Here is a 14169-nt window from a genome sequence, read left to right as displayed (position 1 = left end):
GACACGTGCAGCCAACCCCAGAAATGTCATGGGAAGAGAAAGAAGGGGACGAATGGAGCAGTGGGGAGAGCCACGAGCTCTGCAGGAACCACAGAGCAAAACCAGATCAGAACGAGAAGTGAGAGATGAAGGGGATGGGAGAGGGTTGGGAGGGGGACAAAGGGACAGGGGGACAGGCAGGGGCTGGTTGGGGACCCCTCACGATTCCAGGTGGCCCCGCTGAATGCCACTGCTCAGCTTTGTGCCCATGTCCCCGTGTCAGGGTCCTGCCAAGCCAGGGGCTCTGTGTCCTCCACGTGATGTGGTACCCCACATGTCCCTGTGCTGGGGGCTGTCCCCTCAGTGTCCCACATGTCCCCGCACCCCAGGACCAGTGCCCCAGCACCCCATGTGTCACCACATCCCGGGACAAGTACCCTGTGTGTCCTCATGCACAAGGACTCAGCCCCCAGTGATCCCAGTGCTGTGTGTCCCAGAACTCCCCATGTCCCCATGTCCCCATGTCCCCCTGCCCAAGGACAGTGCTCCCCATCACCCCATATTCCTGTGACCCTGTGTCCCCACATCCCCATCTCTCATTTCCCTCTGTCCCAGCATTACCCATGTCCCTGTCCCCCTGCCTCCTTGTGTCCACATGTCCCCGTGTCCCTGTGTCCCATATCCCTGCATCCTTATACTCCTGTCTTCCCCCATCCCCATTTCCCTGTCTCCTGTACTCCTGTGTCCTCATGTCCCTGTCTCCCTATCTCCTCATGTTCCCACGTCCCTGTTTCCCCATATCCCCATGTCCCTGTCCTCCTGCTTCTCCGTGTCCTCCTATCCCCACCTCCCCATGTCCCAATGTCCCTGTCTCCCATACCCTTGTGTCTCCATGCCCCCATGTCCCTGTCTCCCCATGTCCCTGTGTCCCCATGTCCCCACATCCCTGTCTTCCTGTCTCCCTCTGTCCCTGTGTCCCCATCTCCCCGTGTCCCCACATCCCTGTCTCCCTGTGTCCCCATGTCCCCGTGTCCCTGTCTCCCCGTGTTCCTGTCTCCCCATGTCCCTGTGTCCCCACGTCCCTGTCTCCCCACCTCCCTGTCTCCCAATGTCCCCGTGTCCCCATGTCCCCGTGCTCCTGTGCCCCATAACTCCGTGTCCCTGTCTCCCCATGTCCCTATGTCCCCGTGTCCCCATGTCCCCGTGTCCCCATGTCCCCGTGTCCCCGTGTCCCCATGTCCCTGTGTCCCCGTGCTCCTGTGTCCCATATCCCCATGTCCCTGTCCCCTCATGTCCCCGTATCCCCATATCCCCATGTCCCCGTTTCCCCATTTCCCCCTTTCCCCGTTTCCCCGTGTTCCCATGTCCCCCTGTCCCCGTGTCCCCGTATCCCTATGTCCCCGTGTCCCCATGTCCCTGTATCCCCATGTCCCCGTTTCCCCATTTCCCCCTTTCCCCGTTTCCCCGTGTTCCCATGTCCCCCTGTCCCCATGTCCCCGTGTCCCCATGTCCCCCTGTCCCCGTGTCCCCATGTCCCCGTGTCCCCATGTCTCCGTGTCCCCGTGTCCACGTGTCCCCGTGTCCCCGTGTCCCCATGTCCCCATGTCCCTGTGTCTCCGTGTCCTCATGTCCCTGTGTCCCCGTGTCCCCATGTCCCCGTGTCCCCATGTCCCCGTATCCCCGTGTCCCCATGTCCCCGTGTCCCCCTGTTTCCGTGCCCCCATGTCCCATGTCCCTGTGTCCCCGTGTCCCCGTGTCCCTGTGTCCCCCTGTTTCCGTGCCCCCATGTCCCAGTGTCCCCGTGTCCCCGTGTCCCCCTGTCTCCGTGTCCCCGTGTCCCCGTGTCCCCGTGTCCCCGTGTCCCCATATCTCCGTGTCCCCATGTCTCCGTGTCCCCGTATCCCCATGTCTCCGTGTCCCCCTGTCCCCATGTCTCTGTGTCCCCATGTCCCCATGTCCCCGTATCCCCGTGTCCCCATGTCCCCCTGTCCCCATGTCCCCGCGCCCCCGTCCACGCGTGCAGCACCGACCACCAGGCGGCGCTGGAGCCCCCGAGGGGCGGGGCTTGCTGGGCGCGGTTTCCCCGCCCTTGCGGGCAGAGGGGCGGGGCCGGGGGCGAGTCCATCGGGGGCCGGGCCGGGGGCGTGGCCGCTCTGGGGGCGCGTCCGAGTGGGGGTGATGGGCGGGGCCCGTCGGGGGCGGGGCCCGTCGGGGGCGGGGCGAGGCCGGCCCGGCAGTTCCGGGCTCCGCACACGCGGATCGGGACGGCGGCGAGCGGGGACCGGCCCCGGCATTGGGATCGGGACCGTGGCACCGGCACCGGGGCAGCGCAGCGATGCAGCCGCCGCCGCGCAAGGTGAGCGCCGGCTCGGGCCGGGCCACGGGCGGTCACCGGGGCCGGGTTCTCCCTCGCTGCCGTGTCCTGCAGCCGTGACCGAGACTCGCCCCCGGCGCAGCCTCACGGGGCTGGGGAAGCGAGGCCGCGTTTGGGAGGCACCCGGGGGGCGGTGGGGATCGGTGCGCGGGCGGGGGGGGCAGCGCATCCCCGCACCCCATCCCGGCCGGGGCCGCGGGGCTGAGCGGGGCCGTCCGGCAGGTGAAGCTCACCCAGGAGCTGCGGGTCCATCTCCTGGAGCAGCTGTCGGGCCTGCAGAGCAAGCAGCAGCGGGACGCCGAGCTGCTGGAGGACATCAGGTAGGGCCCACATATGTGTCACCCGGGTCGAGCCGAGACCGGGCAGCTCATCCCACATGTGTGTGTGTGTGTGTGTGTGTGTGTGTGTCTCCAGGCTGAGACCGGGCAGCTCATCCCACCAGTGTGTGTGTCCCCAGGCTGAGATCAGACAGCTCATCCCACTGGTGTGTGTGTGTCCCTGAGCTGAGACCGGGCAGCTCATTGCACGGGTGGGCCAGGGACCGGGCACGGCTCACCTTGAGCCTGTCACGTCGAGGTCATGGGCTCCGTCACCCACTGGGGTGGCCCGATGGGGACAGGATGGTGGCAGGGGGTGGTGGTACCGGGGTGGTGGCAGGGGGATGGTGGCGGGGAGGGATGGCCCATCCCTGCCCCTCTCTGTGTGTCCTCTCTGTGCCCCCTCTCCCCCCAGGTCCTACAGCAAGCAGAGGGCCACCATTGACAGGGAGTATGGGCAGGTAAGGAGATGCCACGGGACTCAGGATCAGCGCCCTGGGGAGGCCCAGGCCCCATCCTGCCTGTGGGGCAGGAGCTGGGCACGGCCCCACGCAGGCAATGGGCAGCCTCGGAAATTATCCGAGCGTGGCAGCTCCCGGAGGGTGGTGGCGGATGGTTCATCCTTCCAGGAGGACCCTGACCACGTTCAGCACCCGCTGGGGGCTCTGCTGAGCACGGCATGGCCCCAGCCTTGGGTGTTTTGGGAGCCAGGAGGGAAATCCTTGTGGGGGGAGGAAACTGCTGGGCTCTGCTGTCTGCTGGGTCATTGCAGGGCGCTGCTCTGAAATGTCAGAGCTTGGTTTTGCTGGGAGATGTCCCTGCAGCATCCCTTGGGGACACAGTGCAGCAGAATTGTGTCCCCCCTTCCTGCAGCTGGTCACCGTGCCACCCCCTCCCTCACAGCCCCCAGGCTGGGGCTGAGGGTTGGGGTCTTGCTGTGCTTGGCTTTGCTGGGAGCTCCTCTACTCTGTAGCCAGTGTCCCTCACTGGTGTCCCCTTGCAGGTGCTCTGTCCCAAAAGCCACACTGGGGGGGGGTCTTTTCGTTGTGGTGGCTGCTCCCCAAAAAGGTTTTCTCATGGGGAGCACGGTGGGATTGCTGCTGACACTGAGCCATGGGGATGTGTGTGTCTGTGTTCGGGGGGGACACGTGTGTGTCCTCAGGCCCATGGGGTGGACAGCCGGGGTGGGGAGCCCAGTTTGGGGCCCTGAGCAGGGTGGGGGGTGCTGGGGTGCTCGGCAGGGTCAGGGAATGCTGCTGATGCTGGGTCTGTCCGCAGGCACTGCAGAGGCTGGCGAGCCAGTTCGTAAAGAGAGACTGGCAGCGGGGCCGTGGCGAGGCCGGCGACTCCAGGTGGGCTGGGGACAGGGACAGGGCTGGGGACAACCAGCTGGGGCTGGCTGTGCCCATCCATGGCCCTCCCAGCTTGGAGATGCTTAATGCCAACCAGGATTTGGGTGTCACCGGGATGCAGCTGTGGGTGGGATGTCCCCAGCTCTAGGGCCCTGCTGGGACTGGGGGTGCTGGCGGTCCTGCTGGGCATCCCCTAAAGCTGGCAAGGGGCAGGGAGTACCCAGCCCTGCATTAACCCCATGCCCACAGGAGCGTGGCCGCTGTCTGGAAGGGCGTCATCGAGGGGACAGCACACGCCGGGCAGGTCCGTGTCACCGCCTCCGAGAGCTACCGCGCCCTGGCCGCCGAGGCCGCCCGCAGCGCCCGCCTGTCCAAGGAGAGGACCCTCAAGAAGGTACCAGGGCAAGGACATGTCCCCTGTGCCCGGGCGGTGGGGACAGCTGTCCCCTCCTGCTGACACTCCCTGCAGGGCATCGAGCGGCTGCAGAAGGCGCAGGCGGAGCTGCTGGAGACGGTGAAGGAGCTGGACAAGGCGAAGAAGCAGTTCAGCCACCTCCAGCGCAGCAGCGAGGTGGCCAAGGACAAGGCGGCCGATGTGGAGGCGCGGTGAGTAGGGGGCACGGGGCCGGGGGGCTGCTGTGGCTGCAGGGTGGCCTCACACCCCCCCTCCCATCCTCCCCAGCCTCCGGAAGAGCGACCGGCGGATATTTCACACCAAAGCCAGTCTGCAAAAGCTCAGTGCCAAGGTCAGTGGTGCAGGGGTTGGCAGGGTACCCAAGTGGGTGGATGCAGGGGGACACGGGGCACGACCACCAAGCCGTGCTGTCCCCATCCCCACAGTTCTCAGCGCGACTGGCCGAGCACTCGAGGCAGCTGGCAGGGGTGCAGAATGAGTACAGCTTCGCCCTGGTGTCTGCTGCTGCCCACCTGCAGCACTACCAGCGCGTGGAGCTGCCCGCAGCCATGCAGGTAGGAGCTGCCCGGACCCTCCGTGCCCCATCCCCAGGGTCCCGCAAGGAGCATCCCCCCAGTGCCACTGCGAGGGGGGCAGCAGGGAGGGTCCCGCTGGTGCAGGGTCAGGGCTGGCTGTCCTGAGGGCATCAGGGATGCTCCAGTGGGGGGATGTGGCAGTGCTGGGGGTGGTTCCCACCCGCTTTCCCCCAGGCACTGGATGGGGACCTCTACGAGCGGCTCCGGGAGCAGTTGTCGGCTGCCAGCCGGACGGAGGTGGAGACCTGCCGGGCCACTCGGGACTGGTTCCAGGGCGTTGTGGAGGCGTCTGCGCGGGTAACGGCACCGTCCCGCGAGCTGGGTGGGACAGGAGGGCACAGGGGAGTCCCCCGGCCCCACGCCGCTCTCTGCTGCAGGTGTGCCGGGAGCAGGATCTCCTCCTCTTCCTGCAGGACCACCCCGCCTTCTCCCTGGCACCCGAGCAGCGCTTCCAGCTCGCCGGGCTGGAGGAGGTGAGTGGAGGGGGAGCGTTAGAGCAAGGTGGGGTCTGCACAGCCCTTGTCACCCCCGTGTCCTTGCCCAGGTGTGCCTGCTGCCACCGGCAGACGACGGGGCCAGCCTGGAGAAGGAGGCGCGGCGCTGGGCCACGCGGGTGGCCCGGGACCACAAGAACAGGGCACACAGCGAGGAGGTGGGTGTTGTCCTGCCCCACGGAGCGCTGGGGGGCTCAGGGAGGGGTTTTTCCAGCCCCTCACCAGCTGCTACCACCCTCTGAGCCGCGGGTGCCCGCCCAGGTGCTGCAGCGGCTGGAGGCCAGGCGGCAGCAGGGGCCGGAGGCGGAAGCAGCGGCTGTGGAGCGGCAGATGGAAGAAGCCAGGGAGAACATCCGGAAGGCGGAGGTGGGTCCCCCCAGTCAGGGGGTCTGGGGTGGCCTCGAGGTCCGTCACTCCCAGGGTGGGGCATGCAGAGACAGGGACGAGTGGTGGCCGGGATGCTGCACTTGGGGTGTGGCGCTGGGGGTGCCACCACTTTGGGGGTGGGGTCTGTCGGGTTGGGATGCCCCTGGAGGTGTCCCGTGGACAGTGACAATGTGTGGTGTCCCCAGGTGAGCCGAGTGAAGGCCGAGGCACGGCTGGCACTGCTGCGGGCGGCAGGGCTGGATGTGGATGCCTGGCTGGCCGGGGCCATGGTGGGGACAGGCGAGGAGACCCCCACAGGGCTGGACCCGGCCGAGTTCGATGACTACGAGGACAGCGATGAGCCGGACGAGGACGATGAGCCGGGGCCTGCTGCTCGCACCTACCCCTACACCTGCCGGGTGATCTTTGGCTACCAGGTATGGACGGCCCTGCCTGCCTGGCCCTCACCCTGCCCGCCCAGGGATGGCACCTCAGCCTCTCTGCCACTTTGTCCCCGTCTCCTGCAGGGCTGCCAGGCAGATGAGCTGTCCATCAGCCAGGGCGAGGAGCTGGAGATCATCGAGGACGGTGACGCAGAGGAGTGGGTGAAGGTGGGAGCGGGCTGAACCCCCCTCCATGCTGGGGGACACCTTTTGGAGGTCCCCAGGCTGTGCCCACTGTGGAACCTGAGATGTTCACATGCTTTCTGCCTCCTCAGGCTCGGAACAAGGCAGGGCAGGTCGGCTACGTCCCCGAAAAGTACCTGCTGTCCCTGGGGTGTGACTCGGGGGCTGGGCTCGGCCCCCCGGGCCCCTCTGCCTTGCACCGCCAGCTCTCCAGCATCATGGCTGCAGAGCTGGTGCTGGAGCCTGGAGGTGGGTGCTGGGCATCACCCCCACCCCAGGGAGGGGGACGGGACCCAGAGGGTGCTGAGCCCCATTCCCACCCTCCCCCCAGCCTGGCTGGTGCGAGCCCTGTACGACTACGAGGGGCAGAGCCCCGAGGAGCTGAGTTTCCCCGAGGGGGCCATCATCCGCGTGCTGCCCCGCGCCGCCGGCGAGGTGGATGACGGCTTCTGGACCGGCGACTTCGACGGCCGCGTCGGCGTCTTCCCCTCCTTGGTGGTGGAGGAGCTCACCGGGGCCCGGGAGGCGGCCGGGCAGGTTGGTGGCAGGAGGGTCATTGTGTCACCTTGGCATGGGCACCCCCCCATCTTCCATGACTGCTGGGGTGAGCACCCCCTTCCCACCGTTCCCATCCCTGCTGGCTGTGTCTTCCCAGGAGCTGCCATCACCATCCCCTCCGCCCTTCTCCCCTCCTGGCCTCGCGCCCGGGGCCAGCCTGGTCCCCAGCCCTGCTCCTGAGACAGCGCTGGGAGGTGAGTGCTGGGCGGTGACTGGGGAGGGACTGGGGGAGCCTGGAAAGCCAGGCTGAGCTGCCAGGCCCTCCCAGGTTGCTGGCAGGATGGCACGGGCAGCGGGCAGAGCTCTCCGGACCTGGCAGCCAACCGCCTGCGGCCGGTAAGCCACATCACCGGGATGCTGGTACCCCAAAACCTGCCCCAGCCCTTCTGTAATGGAGCCACCCATTTGTTTTGGGGGGGTCTGAAGGGGGATGAGCGGCCTCAGCACGTTGGCACCACTTCTCTCCCTCTCCCCTTCCCTCTCCTCTCTCTCTCCGCAGCTCCGTGCGCCGCCCCCTCCGCCCAGCAGAGCCCCCGAGCCCGACCCCGAGCTTCACTTCAGCTGACCCTGTGGGTCCCCCCAGCTCCCTGTCCCCCAAAAAGCTTTGCCCAAGCAAACCCCCACGGGCTGCTGTCCCAGCAGCAGGGGCTGCTGCTGCCCCGTGCCCCGAGCTGGTCTCTCCAGGGGCTGCATCCTACCCAGTGCTGCTTGCAGAGTGGTCCTGCATCCCAGTACAGCACCCAGAACCCCTTTTTTGGGGTGCCCAGTGCCACAGCCAGGCCCCATTTCACCCTCCCTCTTGCCTCTGCCCTTCCCGCCTGGCATCGCCCGTGCACCCCCAGCACAGCCCCGGTTCCTGGGGGGCTCATCCCTGGACCCTGCCGGCCCCCACAGCACCTCCCCACAGGCAGGAGTGGCCTGGGGGGCTGTTCCAAATAAATCCAGCTGTCCCTGGCGAGGGGTTCAGCAGCTTTAATGGTTGTAGCTCGTCTATGTACAGGGCGTTACACACCGAAGCTCTCGCACGGCCCCGGGGCTGCCCGCTGGCCTGGCCGGGGCCATCCCTCCCCCAGGGCCCGGCTCCGGCCCCTCCTGTGCCGGGATGGGGCTGGAAGCTCCTCTCTCCGCCAGCATCTCCCAGGGACCTGCAGGGTCCCCCGCCGGTGCAGGATTTGTGCCTGTGCCCGCTCTGCGTGGCAGGGGTGCCCGGGGGGGGCTGTGCTCTGTGCTGAACGTGCCGGGTGGGCGCGGGGGTGCTCCCCACCGCCCCGGGGGGGTGGCTCGAGCCGCTGCCTCCATCCCTGCCCCTCGCCGCGACCCCCTCCGATCCCTGCCCCGGAGCTGGGGGGCCGCGGGGGCCGGGGGTGGGGGAGACAGCGGGCTCTGGGTGCTGTGCTGCCCCTGCCAGGCCCGAGGGTCCCCCGGGGGGGGGGGTCTCCGGGGCGGGTGCGGTGGGTGGGACTCGGGTACCTATTGCCGATGGGATGAAGGCTGGCGCCGAGCGCGGCTGTCGGTGGCGCCGGCGCGTCGCTCCGGCCATGCCAAGCGCGTAGCTGCCCACCCGGGGCCGGCTGGCCCGCGGCTGCCCCACGGCAGAGCCCCCAGCCCCGAGGGGTGCGGGGGCTGCGCGCCTCCCGTGCACGCTCCAGCCGGGAGCGGAGAGGAGCTGCGGGGAGAGCGGCGGGATAGGGCTCGTCCCCCACAGCCACGGCACCTCCCCGCCACCCGCGAATGGGATTTCCCGGCGTCACCGCCTGTGAAATCCCCGGTCACTTCCCGACCCCCTGGAGAAGGGGTTCGCCCTCTTTCCATCTCCAGGGCAGGGAAACTGCCGCGGCCCTCCCGCATCCCCCCCCGGCCCTTGTCCCAGGGACAGGGGACACTCACGTCACACGCGGTCCTGCTCCGAGGCGCTGGGCTCCTGTGGGATGGAGGAGGGATGTCAGTGCTCCCTTGGCCACAGCAGTGACCCGAGGGCCAGCGGGCAGAACCCCACTGAGTCTCCAGGGGCGACTACAGCCCAGGCCCCATCTCTGCCCATCCCCGATGAGAAGCAGCCAACAACCCTCGTGCTGGCTCTGACTGCGACTGAGGGGATGGGGGAGGGTTTAGGTGGCACCAGGGCTTGGTGACAAACATCCCAGGGAGGTCCCATCACCGTTCTCCTGGGACCCCGCGTCCTGGAGCACCCCAGCACCACGTGCAAGAGCCTGGCACTGCAGAGGGGACAGATGTCACTGGGCTTGGCCTGCACAAAACTGCTTCCCCAGGGATCAGAGGGATCGCCCAAGGTTCAGTGGGACATGGGAGGACCTGTCACCACCTCCCCAGGTCTCTGGGGAAGGGCTGCAGCCCATCAGCTCTGTCCTGCCTGGCTGCCACGGGCTGCCCTTCTCCGTGAAACAGCTCAAACCTCCCAGCCTGGTCACTGGAAAGCAAAGAGGGAAACAGTGGGATCCTGCTTTGTCCTTATCCAGCATCCAGCCAGGCACCTTTCCTGGGGTTCTCCCATGATGATCCTGTCCTGCCCCATCCCAGCCCCTGCCAAGGGCTGCTGGCATGTGCATGGGCCGTGTCCAGCCCGTGGAGCTCCAGCAGAACCAGCCCCAGGGGATCTCCCTGGCTTTGAAGCGTGCCAGGAATTTTACCCAGGCATTTCGCTTCCTTTTCCTTCCACGGGCTTTGCCCTGGTGCTGGTTTTGTGAGGCAAGTCAAGGCCAGCTCTTGGGGCTGCTGACATCACACAGGGGGTGTTTCCCAACCCCCTTCCATGAAAATCACCTTTCCCCAGCTGCAGAACCGTGAATGAGTGCGTGAGCCTGTGAGCGAAACGCTGGGTGTCTGAACCACCAGCAGCGGCCTCCTTTGCTCACTGGTAACAGCACAGAGGCAATTCCAGGGAGCAAATCCCCCAGAGCTCTCTAACCCCTCCAGCAGAGTGGTTGGGTGGGATATACCAGGGTGCTGGGAGCTCCGGGCAGGGTGGGCTGTCCTCCTCTCTGAGCACAGCTCCTCAGCAGCAGGGAAAAACAGCCAAGAAATGACCACTTGGCTTCACCATTTCCTGGCCTTCAAGGTGAGAAAGGCTCCTGGAGAAATCTGTCCCTGCCTGTTCCTTGCTGGCCACGTTGGGCCCCGTTGAGGCTACAGGGTTTTGGGGGCACCACGGGCACCAGTGGAGCTCTCCCAGGCCAGAATCCCAATGGATGTTCCCAAAGAGCTCAACCACAATGGAGAAGGAGTCCTTTGCCAAGGGGCACTGGCAGCAGGCCTGCAGCACCTCGCCCTGCCCCTGAAGGGGACTGGGACCTGTCACGGTCACTCCACCGCCTCAGACATTGGAAAATGGGTGGGAAAAAGCAATCCCCCTCCAGGCCAGGGGACCACCTGGAGACCAGGAAGAGGAGGAACATACCTGCTGCCTCCCGTCCTCCCCTCCGGGCTGTCTCCTGCTGCTGTCGTCTCTCCCCAGCTCCTCGGCCTGTTCCTGCAGACTCAGGCTCCCGTGGATATCTGACACTTCATCTGCCGACTCCAGTCCGATCTCCTCCAGGCAGATGCCGCCTCCTTCCCTTGCCAGCTCTCCTGGGATGCTGGGACTCGACCCTCCCAGCGCCGGCAGGCTCAGGAGCCTCTGCTGGCGGCTCGAGCTCCCGGGAGCAGCGCCAGCATCCTGCAGGGACCCCGCCGGGCCGGACCCCGCGCCCCCCCGCCGGCTGTCACGGCTGCCGGAGCTGGCTGGTGTGTTCGCGGCTGGGCTGGCGGAGAGGCTCTGCTCCGCGCCTTTGCCGCTCTGGGTGCCCGTCTGGATGGCTCCGTTCTGCAGGCCAGCCGTGGGGACAGTCCCGTTGGGAGCCCGCTCCCGCTGGAGCCGCTCGCTGCTGCGCTCCAGCTCCTCCGTGCTCGGCTGCCGGCTGCCGGCGCGCAGGGCACCGTCCTGCTGCTCCTGGACCGGGGGTTTCTTCCCGATGTGCGTGACACGGAACCTGGAATGGGGGTAGGACAGAGCTGAGTCTTTTCCCTGCTGTCCCACATCTGCCTGTACCTCCAGCCCCGCATCTCCTCTCTTCGCCGTCATCTCCAACCTTTCAGACCCGTTCACCCCCACGCAAGCCATGACCCCAAATTCATTTTTCCCTTCATTTTGTGCAAAACAAACAGAAAGAGAAGGAGGGAAAGCTCAATCCAGGTCTTGGCTGGGGCAGAGCTTGTCCTCCCAGCAGCAGGATGGGTCAGAGCTCTTGGAAATGCTCCGAGACACAACCTGGATGACAGCGTGCCCTAAGGGAGGGCAGGGACAGGGTTTTGGCAGTGATTTGGGTACAGGGATCAAAGGCTGAAGGAGTTGTTTGGCTAAAATCTGCCAGAGTACATTTTGCACCGTCCCCTGGAGGGACAGATGGTGCCTGAGTGGTTCTCCAAGGTCCCACCATGAACAGGTAACAGCTCAGAGCTCCTGGGTGGGCCGGAGAAAAGCTGCAGAAGGGTGGGTTAATAGCCAGAGGTGATGCAATATTGCACGTGGGGAGAAGAGAGGAGTTAGGGATCACGGACTCATGGAGTGGCTTGGGTTGGAAGGAGGTCCTAAAAGATCACCCAGTGCCACCCCCTGCCATGGGCAGGGACACCTTCCCCTCAACCAGGCTGCTCCAAGCCCCATCCAACCTGGCCTTGGACACTCCCAGGGATGGGGCAGGCACAGCTGCTCTGGGAAACCTGTGCCAGGGCCTCACCACCTATTTCTTCCCAGCATCCCATCCAGCCCTGCCCTCTGGCACTGGGGAAGCCATTCCCTGTGTCCTGTCACTCTGTGCCCTTGTCCCCAGCCCCTCTCCAGCTCTCCTGGAGCCCCTTTGGTGCATCAGCAAAGCCTGAAAGTCTGAATTGTGATGGTGCTGACTGTGACACACCGTGACTCCTCCTCAGCAGCACTGCCAGCCACTGCTGGACCAGCAGCCAGGAAATCTCTTCCCCAGTGAGCTGGTGTCCACCAGCCAGAGCACTCCGATCCCACCTCTGAGTCCTCGTGCAGCCCATGGCTCACCCACGCCCGCTCTGCCTGCACTCGGATCGCACATGGAAAAGCTGCCGATGGACCTGGCTCTGCTGAGGTTCAGCCCTGTCAGTGTCAGGGCAAAGCACAATTTCAGAAAGTTCGAGTACCGCTGGTGTGGAAAGAAGAGCAAGAGCCAAAGGCCAAGCACGTGGCAGCACTGCTGTTCCAAAGGAAGGAGCAGAGAGGTCCAAAAGATAAGAGCAGGCACCAGGTGAGTTGGCAGAGATGAAGGAGACCATTTCCAGGCTGGAACCCAGCCTGTGGGCAGCACCAACCCCTCAGCACCACGGTCAGAAAGCTGCTCAGGATTGGGAGGGTCGTGAGGAGAAACGCTCCAGCTCCAGAGGAGGCTCCCACTGCACTGCTCAGGGCAGGCCAAGCAGCAGCAAATGTGACCTTTCAGGTCTCTCCAGATATTTGGAGATAAGACACCAGTGCTGCGATTTGGGAAGACCACAGAATGTTCTGGTCCTGAAGAGGGACAGGGAGGTGACACGAGTGACAGGATCGTTTCTTGGTAATGCCGCTGAGCAAAGTCAGCCTGGAAGACTCGGGAGTGGATTCAGAGAGCAGGAAGGGTTCAGACTGGAGAGGGCACAACGTAGCCAACTTCTGGCTGGGGAGGGAAAGCAGCAGAGCCCTGGCGTTGGGTTCGGTGGGACGCTGTGGCTGCTGGGGCCGAGGACAGAGGGTCACACACGGGTGTTTTATGGACAAGCACTGCCACTGCCTTTGAGTGGCTTGAGGAAAACACTGAGTGGTAAATCATCCTATAACCCTGATTGCCACAGAAGTTTGGAACAATTGAGGTGCAAAAAGCCCTCAGGAGGTCTCCACCCCAGTCCCCTGCTCATGCCTGGGCCCCCTCCTACCCTCAAGCAATTTGCCCAGAGCCCTGTCCGGTCAGGTTTTGGAAATCTTCAAGGATGGAGATTCCTCCACTCTTCGGGGCCCTGTCGAACAGTTTTTCCTTGCATCTTTTCTGGATTTCTCTTGTTGTAACCTATGGCCATTGCCTCTTGCCCTTCCCAGTGCATCTGTGAGGAGAGTCTGGTTCCATCTTCGTTTAAACCCCATCCACCCTTTGGGAAGTGTTAGAGGATAATTAGATCATCCCTTTCTAATTCTCCAGGCTAAAAAAGCCTCCTCAGGTGCCCCCACACTCCAGCCCTGGATGATCTTGGTGGACCTCCACAGCTCCCATCCTTTCTGCTCCTCAGGGATGAGCCTGTGCCTGCTCATTCCGTGGAGGAGGGGGCTGGACTCTCAAGCACTGCGTCAAAGGCAAAAACAGTACCAAAAATAAAGGAGAACAAGACCTGAGGGTGTGTCCTTAACTCCAGAGGTGGGTGAAAGAAGCCCTGTTTTGTAGGGTCAGCGCTGAGTCAAAGTACTCCGAGATATTTGCCATAAATAAGACACGGGAAGGGCAGTCCTGGAAAAGGATCACCCAGGATCTGGAAGAGCAAAGGGGCCAGCTTGGAAATAAGAAGGAGAATCTGGAGGTGGGATGGTAGCTCAGGGGCACATAGGTTCCTGAGCAGTTGGACCTTGTACCAAAGAGATTCAGGATTGCAAATGAAGCCTTGGAGAATTGGGATGAGGGCCCTGCAGAGAAGGCTGCTGTGGCGGGGGATATTAACAGGGATAAAGAGAAAAAAACAGGATTTGAGGGAAGGTGCCTTTGGGAAAGGAGACCATCTTCTCCTGCACTCCGGGGTGAGTGAGAGGAGACCGGGAAGAGCACGGACAAAGGATACGGAGGAGTGGATGGAGCTGGGCACCAGCCAGGGAGTGAATTAGCGGTGAGTGCACAGCTGTGCAGAGCCCTGGCTTACCGGGCACCACCTCCAAGGACAGCAACGGGCACGGAGGGAACCAGGAGCTGGCAGTGCCCACAGGATGTGATCTGAACTCCCTGCTCCTCCAGCACCCCGTAAAGCCCCAGCTCACCTCCTTGCTGAGGCTCCTGCCCCTGACGGTGAAAAAATCCACATGACAGGACACAGGGAATGGCTTCCCAGTGCCAGAGGGCAGGGATGGATGGGATCTTGGGA

At 64.6% G+C, this 14169-nt stretch overlaps 3 protein-coding genes across 7 annotated transcripts in view; 2 read left to right on the top strand and 1 right to left on the bottom strand.

Moving 5' to 3' along the window:
- Position 1: 1 nt before the first annotated feature.
- On the top strand, positions 2-2158 carry LOC116451706 (cornifin-A-like). The gene is made up of 4 exons (XM_032125374.1): positions 2-913; positions 1157-1240; positions 1797-1886; positions 2003-2158. Exons 1-4 carry the CDS (start codon positions 635-637, stop codon positions 2156-2158), a joined length of 609 nt encoding a protein of 202 aa, XP_031981265.1. The 5' UTR covers positions 2-634.
- A 40-nt stretch (positions 2159-2198) lies between these two features.
- On the top strand, positions 2199-8032 carry FCHSD1 (FCH and double SH3 domains 1). Of its 2 annotated transcripts, XM_032124941.1 has the most exons (19): positions 2199-2335; positions 2576-2673; positions 3086-3131; positions 3949-4022; positions 4272-4416; positions 4492-4628; positions 4705-4768; positions 4863-4991; positions 5187-5309; positions 5390-5485; positions 5557-5664; positions 5768-5872; positions 6079-6309; positions 6400-6483; positions 6591-6747; positions 6830-7035; positions 7154-7250; positions 7325-7392; positions 7556-7721. In XM_032124941.1, the coding sequence occupies exons 1-19, from the start codon at positions 2315-2317 to the stop codon at positions 7619-7621; spliced, it is 2055 nt and encodes a 684-aa protein (XP_031980832.1). In that variant the 5' UTR covers positions 2199-2314; the 3' UTR covers positions 7622-7721. The 2 variants fall into 2 exon arrangements, with proteins under 2 accessions (XP_031980832.1, XP_031980831.1); XM_032124940.1 differs by having other exon boundaries at positions 7325-8032.
- RELL2 (RELT like 2) overlaps positions 8013-14169 on the bottom strand; it is a 15782-nt gene continuing 9625 nt past the window's right edge. For all 4 annotated transcript variants that reach the window (XM_032124943.1, XM_032124942.1, XM_032124944.1 and 1 more), the window contains exons 6-8: positions 10472-11042; positions 8944-8977; positions 8013-8722 (exon numbers count right to left, since the gene is read on the bottom strand). In XM_032124943.1, coding sequence (XP_031980834.1) covers positions 8945-8977; positions 10472-11042 — 604 coding nt within the window. In that variant the 3' untranslated portion in view covers positions 8013-8722; position 8944. The remainder of the gene's footprint in view (positions 8723-8943; positions 8978-10471; positions 11043-14169) is intronic.

The sequence above is a fragment of the Corvus moneduloides genome, chromosome 15, assembly GCF_009650955.1.
Source record: "Corvus moneduloides isolate bCorMon1 chromosome 15, bCorMon1.pri, whole genome shotgun sequence".
In the NCBI taxonomy this organism is placed as follows: Eukaryota; Metazoa; Chordata; class Aves; order Passeriformes; family Corvidae; genus Corvus; species Corvus moneduloides.
Note: the sequence above shows the minus strand (reverse complement) of the source record. Positions and strands in the feature narration are given on the sequence as shown.

Excerpts from the sequence above, each read along its gene's own strand:
- LOC116451706 (XM_032125374.1), top strand. The coding sequence starts at position 635 with ATGTCCCCGTGTCCCTGTGTCCCATATCCCTGCATCCTTATACTCCTG. Across the intron at positions 914-1,156 it reads CCATGTCCCTGTGTCCCCAT|CTATGTCCCCGTGTCCCCAT; the intron begins GTCCCCACATCC and ends CTCCCCATGTCC. Across the intron at positions 1,241-1,796 it reads CTGTGTCCCCGTGCTCCTGT|CTGTCTCCGTGTCCCCGTGT; the intron begins GTCCCATATCCC and ends CCCCGTGTCCCC.
- FCHSD1 (XM_032124940.1), top strand. The coding sequence starts at position 2,315 with ATGCAGCCGCCGCCGCGCAAG. Across the intron at positions 5,486-5,556 it reads AGCTCGCCGGGCTGGAGGAG|GTGTGCCTGCTGCCACCGGC; the intron begins GTGAGTGGAGGG and ends GTCCTTGCCCAG. Across the intron at positions 6,748-6,829 it reads GCTGGTGCTGGAGCCTGGAG|CCTGGCTGGTGCGAGCCCTG; the intron begins GTGGGTGCTGGG and ends CCCTCCCCCCAG.